Source organism: Ailuropoda melanoleuca, chromosome 7 (genome assembly GCF_002007445.2).
Source record: "Ailuropoda melanoleuca isolate Jingjing chromosome 7, ASM200744v2, whole genome shotgun sequence".
In the NCBI taxonomy this organism is placed as follows: domain Eukaryota; kingdom Metazoa; phylum Chordata; class Mammalia; order Carnivora; family Ursidae; genus Ailuropoda; species Ailuropoda melanoleuca.
Window position 1 is genome coordinate 129,974,965 of NC_048224.1, and position 7,803 is coordinate 129,982,767.

The window sequence follows — 7,803 nt, forward strand, 5'->3', positions numbered from 1 at the left end:
TCACTAAGAATTATTAACAAATGAATGCAGTAACCCCTCAGATTTATGCTAGTGTTACACACAACTTAAGGGCTTAGTCTTCATAAATACACTGTATTTTCTGGATTAGAGTGTAAATTAAACCAAGCTGTAAAAATATTTTATTGCTTGGGGAGAGGCTAAGAATTAAAAGCTCAAGAGAACCCAATGTTCACTGGTCAGCAACCTGTTCTGTTTGTAAGAGAATGGCAGAAAGATGCCATTAGGTAAAACATAAACAATATATAGGAAGAATACCTTTATTAAATTTTTCACTTCATAATCATTCTTTCTTTCTATTGGAGGTACACATTTTAAGTTTTCATTTTAGGTGTATCAGGAACCAATAAATCTGTGGCAGAGCAAACCTATGCATGGCAAAATACATAAAATACATATTCCTTTGTTTCATAATAAATAAACCTGTAGCATAATAAAGAATAGTGCAAACTACCATTGAAAAAGTTGTATAAATAAAACAACTCATTATAAATCAGGAATATTTTGTTCTAATAAGTTTACGATACATAAATTATCCCCCCGAAGTTCATACCTATTTCGTCTATTTGAAAGAGCTTTGAAAGTGAATAATATGAAAATCAAATAAACTTTAAAAATGTAGAATTATTTTATATTCAAGTTTTATGGTCTTTTTCTTTATAAAGGAGGGTCTGCATGTTTCATATTCACTGTTACAATCTGAAGACAACATTGAAAGGCTTTCAAAGTGACAGCACCATGCACTGTACTAATAATATAATATATCTATAAACTATATATAATCTCGTCAACACAATGCAAAAAAGACATGCAGGAAGAGTCCTGGTTTTCACATTACGTTGTTCATTCAAGTAAGCTTAAAAATATATTCCCCCATTTTCTTTCCTTTTTTTTTTTTTTCCCTTAAATAAACCATGGGTCATAAACGACAATCTTTCACCAAAATGTATAATATAATTCTTTGGTGTGCTTTGAACTCTTCCAGGGAAAACAAAGAATGATGTCTGAAAATAAATTAATTCAACTGTACAAATAATAGTGTTCACATACAAGTTATTAACAATGACAAGACTGCATCAACCACTCACAGCACACAAAACAAATTTCTACAAACCCTGGGGAGGGGGTGTCTTCAGGGTCTCTGAGGATAAATTAGTGCTCTTTAGTATATTTGTATGATGTTTATGATGGGCTATATTTTGCGCGAGATGTGTTGCACGAACTGAAAATAAATTGACTAAGAGTTATTGTCCTAGGTCCTTGACCTTTTTGTCCTTGCTTGACAGCTCTGGCAAAGGTCACACATTCATCAGTGTTTGGTGGTAACTATAAACCTTTTAAAAATTTTAATATGTATAGCAACTCCCTCCCCTCTTTTAATGTAAATCATACACTTCACACACTGTCATTTTCAAATGGGATCCAGTTCCGTGTGCTCAGTGCTCAGGGGCGGGGCAAATGCATGAAAATGCAGTTTCGGGCATTGAAAAATAAAGACTTTTTAAAAGGTTGATACAACAGTATAAACGAGGGCTTGGCCTGTTTTAAAAACGACAGCTTTCCCCAAAAATAGGAATGTTGCCAACATCACACCTCCTTAGACTGGCCTGTTCATTTTGGCATCCCAAAAAAACTTAATCTAAGACTGATCTTTTTATTACACGAGAAGTTTGGACCCAGTCAAGAGGCGGCATCTGAGATTCCAGATTTAAAAAAAAAACAAAACAAAAAACGGCAGAGAAAAAAGAAAGCACTTGAATTTCTTCTATTTCACAAAATATCACAGTTTCACAGTTATCTACTGCAGCAGCTTTTCCTTCTCTCCACTTCCGCTGAACAGTCACAGTAGCACAATAAATGGAGACGTATTAGTTTGCTGCATCTTTTTCTCTTTAAATCATACAAGCGGGGTACTGAGGAAATAATCCTGTATAAAAATAGCGCGTTAAGGTGAGATCGGTAATAAAAGAGTGGAAATTTAAAATTACAAGTATTAGAACTTAAAGGGTTTTTACAAATAGTTTTGGACACAGGTGCAGTCTAAGATCTGTTGGCAATGCAGCAAGTGTGTGGTTTACAATCAAGAGGCCTTTTTAGAATGAGGGCCAAGGAGGAGGCGAAGAGGCTCCAAAGAAGCCCACGTTGTGGTGTTAAAGGCATTCTCGAGGCACTGCAGGAAATGCAGAGGGCCTTGCTGCTCCGTGGAGCTCTGACTTCATGCTTTTTCTCGCTCCTTTCAAAGTGTATGTATATTGCATTGGCAGTATGATCAACCCTTGGTACATTTTGCTCCTAGCCCTGTCCCCCTGCAACGTACAAGTCCAGCTTGGTTGTTTTTTTGTTTGTTTGTTTTCTAAGGAGAAGAAGAGGAAGAAGAAAAAAAAAAAAAGCCCAAATATCTTAATTAAATTAATTAAATGTACAAACACCATAGGGTTTCATACTGAATAAATAGGGCTAATTAGACCCGGTGGCAAGTCTGAGTCAAGGGTTTGTCTCAGGCTCGGCATTGTCTCAGGTTAGGATATGGTCCAAGGACTCCCACTTATGACTTATTATTATTATTATGACGATTAAATTCTAATGTATCGTCCGCGCAGCTTCGGAGTTCCCATACATCTCCTCGTCTTCAGACTCCGAAGTGGTTCCGTTGCTGGAAGGTGTGTGAAGGTGGCTGGGGGCTCCACTGGCCTGGCAAACGTACCACTCATTGAGGTTGGTCACCTGAGGGGACAGAGTGCTAGAGCGACTCCTGGTTGGGTCCAGCACAGGGGACAAGGGGGCACCCACTGGAGTCCCCACTGATGAGTAACCAAGGGCTCCTGGAGAAGGTGGTGGGGACTTGCAGTGAATCTTCATGTGCTTCCTCAGAGAGCTAGGGTGAGTGTAGGACTTGTCACAGCCTCGGATCTTGCAGTAGTAGGGCTTGTCGCTGGTGTGGACATGGGAATGTTTCTTCCGATCGCTGCTGTTGGCAAACTTCCTGTCACAGCCATCAAATTCACATTTGAAAGGCTTTTCCCCTGCAACAAAACATGGGGAAGGTCAACAATTGCTTTTCAGGGACCCCTCACTTGAGAGAGAAATCTTGGAGCAGAAATCTGGATGCATTTTCCCATTCTCTTGAGGACCAACCCCCCGGTCTGGTTTCTATTCCTAATCCCTATGTTCCAGAAGGCAACAGGAAAGGGGTACTTCAGGGATGGGCCTGGAGGCTCTCCCTGAACCTGGGCTGGTGAGAGGCTAGATGTTAGTCCCTGCAGTACCACAGGGCTCAAGGGGGAGGATGATCCAGGAGTCAACACCAAAACCCAACAAGGACCCGAATACCTAGGTCCTCACTGCCCTCAGGGTCTGTACCTGCAAAAATAGAAGCAATCCCCTGTCAAGATAAATGCTGATAAAATGTTTCTTCCAAAGCCACAGCTTGGGGGAAGGATATAAGAAAAAGAGAAGAAAAGTAAGCAAGTCCACTAAATTAAAAGTGAAATGGGGGTGGTGCCATAAAATGATAATAATGGCATTTTGTTTCAGAGCGGCCCCCGGAGTCCACTGATGGGAAAGGAAACAAAATAAAGCCAGATCCTGTTCTCTTCAGAAACAAAGGCACCTGTGAAACCCACAATCCCAGCACTAGATTTTTTACAAGCCTGGCTGGACAAAGACTAGGCCGATGGCCTCTTCATTCTAACACTTTCCCTCCCGACGTGAGGGGCATCAAGAGCCTAAGGAGCTTTAGCAAATGTTAGTAATGCCCCCAGGCCTCCGCCAGAACCGTGCAGGTACCTGATGCTTCTTTGGAAACGGATGCTGCCGCTTTCCTACCTTACTTAACAGTCAGAGAAGGGACTATTTACCTGTCTTTGGCCCATCGCCCCTTGAAGCCGCTCTAACCACCTCAGGAACGCCAGGCCTTTGAACGCAAGGCCTAGCGCAGGAAGTGGGAATGCTTAATAAGACAACACTTAATCGAAATTCAGCCATATACCTTGGCATTAAAGAGCAAAAAAGGAAGACAGCAGGTAACAGTATCAATTTTCTCTCTCATCTAAGTATCTATGAACTTGATGTATTTGAGTCATGATTGAACAAGTCATCTCAGACACAGTAGTGTTTGATAACATTTCCCTCGTATTTATATGATTTTTAAAATAAAGTTGAATTTCTCTACATTCCAGCAGCTACTTTGGTGGCTCACGAGGTATGGCTTTTTCCTTGGTTTAGGATAATATAAAACAAACAACTTTAAAACAGCTTAGTGTATATAAATTTTTGTGGTGAATTTTCTTATACAAATATTTCAGGGCAGTGTTTTGTTTTGTTGGTTTTTTTTTTAATTTCACCAATGCTAACTGCTTCGATGCCAGAGCGTACTAACAGGTCTGAAAGTATTCAGATGCCTGGGATATAACTTATCCCACCTGGAAATACTGTTTAAACATGAAATTAGATATTATTCAAATACACGTCCTGCAGTGATCTATAGAGGGAAAAACGCACCAGAACACAATAATCACAGCCTTATCTGCAGTGAGCTGCAACGCCAACAAAAAATGTTAATCACTTTTTATGAAAACAGCTGTTATGTGTCCTGACTTCTGTGTTCTACTTTAAATTGGAGATAATACTAATTTAATGTAGCATTATTTTAAAAATTTTAACCAGCCTTTCTTCAATATGCAGGCCTAAGTGGCTTTATTCGTCCTACTGAAATACGCAGTGCTGTCTGGCGTTCTCCTGTCTCGGTGCTCGCTACATATCCCGCGTTGTGAAGATTGCACGGAGTTTCAACACTCCCAGATAAAGAGAAGCAATTAGGCCCAGGGAAGGGCGATGTGGAATGGGGGGGGGGGTAGAAAAGGAGGAATGGAGGAGAGGTAGAGGAAGAAAGTAGAAGGGGGAAGCAAAGGTGAAAGAATTGCTAGTTTTATTCAGGGGGCCTAAGGGGGGGGGAGGCAGTGAGCAAATTCTAGCTAACTGGAAAGGGTGAGAGACCCCAGTGTTTACATTTCAGATTCTGACAGAGGGGTCAATCAGAATTTAACTATTCGCAGAATTTGAGAGAGTAGGGACGCTACGTGAGCTATGCTCACGCCTACCAGTTCCTTCTCCCAGAGAGAACTGGAGTCCGGCGCAAAGGAAGGTTATAAACCGAATTGGGGGCACGTGGGTCAGGAAATGGGCCTTCGGGAGTGGCCGGGGGGGATTAGTCCCTTTGATCAATCTGTTCCGGGATCCCGGAAAACCCCCAAAAGGGAGAGCGCACACAATGCGTCAGGGCCAGGGGGCCCAAGGACCGCCAAAATCCCCAGGCGAGGGTTTGAGCACGAACGTAGGCGCTGGCATCCCTCCCTGAGGGCCCGGGCCAGAACCACGCGGCCACCCGCAGCCGGGCAGGAAAGGTAACCGTGCGCACGCCGTGGAACCAGAAAGCACGTCGGCCCGGTGCCCCGCAGCGGCCCGGATCTCCGCCCCGCCGTACGCGCGCACACGCCCCTCTCCCCGGGGGCGGCCGTGCGAGCTAGCGCGGACCCCGGGCACCTTCCGCGCCAGCAATTCCAGGCCCTAGCTCCACCCGGGCGGAAACCGCCCTCAGCTCCGGCCGCCGCGAAAGAAAGGTCCTCTCTCCCAGGCCTGGAAAGGCGGGAAGGGCCCGAAGACGCAGGCTCTGCTTTCAGGATACCCACTGGGGACGAGGCAGAGGCAGCTTCGCCCCCTGCGCCCCGCGTGCCCCTTTACGGTCCCAGGCCCCTGTCCCGGCGGCAAGTGCTGGGCATAGGGGCAAACAGCTGCAAAAGGGTTCAGGGAGTTCTTCCAAAAACCTCAAGGGAAGTTTGTTCATTTAAAACTCCTTAGGGCGGACGATCCCGATTGGAAAAATGGGGATGGCCCAGGGAGTTCCCGGGAAGACTTCCTACCGGCCCACCATCTGTCCCCATGAGGCCTGTCAGGTGTTGGCCCACAAGAGCGAGGCCCCGGGCCACTCTGGCCCGGCTTCCCCCGCAGATCCCCCTGGTGCCCCCTGACGCCCTCGGCCGCGGCCGCCAGCCAGGCGTTGGGCCCACGCGCGGCGGCTGCCTCCTCGCCGCCCAGCGCCGATAAATCAGCTAAGTAATTACTGAATGTAAACTCCAGTTACTTAAGTGTCCTCCGAGGGGTAATATTGTCTGTCCCTATAAATCCAGACTGCTCGCGCTCATCAACGCTTCCGCCCAACGCGCTCGTCCGAAGTTCGCCGGGGGCACACGACCCACAGGAAACACCCCACCGGCCCACGCCGCAGTCGCCTTCACCCGGGGGTGGGTGGGTAGGATGGGGGGCTGGGATGGGAGGGGTCGCCACAGCGCCGAGGGGTTCCCCCAAGTTCCTCCGCGGGGCAGGTACCAAGGACCGCAGGGAACCTGAGCTCACCCTGTCCTCCAACTAGAATCTGACAGAGCAAATGTCTCTAGCACCTTCTAGGGCATGTGTTAGAGCTGTGTGATGCTACGTGTATGAGCACGGGTGTGTATGAAGGTGTGTAAACGAGAAGTGTGCGTGAGGATGTGTGTGGAAGATGAGTGTGAGAGCGTGTGGGTGTTCCAGCAACGAAGCAGAGGTGCGTAGTACGAGAATGGGTATGTGAAGTGATTTGTGGGCTGTGTGCACGTGAAGATGTACCTGTGGGGTGCGTGAGTGTGTGGGGGGAGGTCTTCGGGGGGCCCAAGGGCGCATTCCGTTGGCATTTTGCATCACGCCCCGGAGGGACGGGACCCCTCCCTTCCTGTTAGGGCCACATGGAGCTGGGCCTAGTGGCCTCAGTACTGGAGTAAATCCCACGTGCCCCCTCGCACGCCCGGTCTTCGGAGCATGGCGACCGCAGGGGGTCTGCCACCGGGTGGGGAGGAGGGAAGAGCCACCGGGGCGGCTCGGCTCCGGCCCCCTTCCCCATCGCCCTCCCCAAGTTCCCGGGGCCGGGCGAATGGGGGCTGCCGACCGTCCTGGGCGCCTTCCTGCTGCGACTGCGGCTGCTTCTGTTCCGGGGTGGCGGCGGCGGCGGCTGGAGCGCGTTGCCGGTCCCGGCCGAGGGGCTGTGGACGCGCTGGAGACTCCACCGTGTGGGAACCCAGCGCGGGGCCTGTGTGTGCTATCGAATTACTTATTCATAGAAAAAAAGGGGGGGAGAGAAAAAAAAGAAGTCACATGTCCGGGTTATACGTATGCGAAGAGAAGCAGCAGAAGGAGGGAAAAATTAAGGCGAGCAGGAGGAGGAGGAAGAGAAGCAGCGGCGGAAGCGGCGGCGGCGCGGGAGGTGGCGGCGGCGACGCGGCCGGGGACAGACACCCACCTGTATGAGTGCGCTTGTGGATCTTGAGGTTCTCGGAGCGCGCGAAGACCTTGCCGCAGCCCGGGAAGGGGCAGGGAAAGGGCTTCTCGCCGGTGTGCACGCGGATGTGGTTGATGAGCTTGTATTTGGCCTTGAAGGGCTTGCCCTCGCGTGGACAGTCCTCCCAGAAGCAGACGTGGTTGCTTTGCTCGGGGCCGCCCACGTGCTCCACCGTGACGTGGTTCACCAGCTCGTGCATGGTGCCGAAAGTTTTGGAGCAGGGCTTGGCGCCGCCGGCCGGGGGCGGTGGCGGCGGCGGCGGCGGCTGCACGGCCAGCTCGTCGGGGTCGATCCACTTGCAGATGAGCTCCTGCTTGATTGGCTGCCGCATGTAGCGCAGGAAGGCCCCGGCCGCCCCTGGGAGGTGGGGGTGGTGCTGGTGCGGGTGCTGCGCGGGCGCCGGCGGCGGCGGGCGGCGG

At 49.0% G+C, this 7,803-nt stretch overlaps 1 protein-coding gene across 1 annotated transcript in view; it reads right to left on the minus strand.

Moving 5' to 3' along the window:
• Window positions 1-264: 264 nt before the first annotated feature.
• The window catches only part of ZIC5 (Zic family member 5), an 8,388-nt gene continuing 849 nt past the window's right edge, over window positions 265-7,803 (minus strand). Inside the window, 2 exon segments of the mRNA XM_034663812.1 lie at window positions 265-3,041; window positions 7,346-7,802. Coding sequence (XP_034519703.1) covers window positions 2,599-3,041; window positions 7,346-7,802 — 900 coding nt within the window. The 3' untranslated portion in view covers window positions 265-2,598.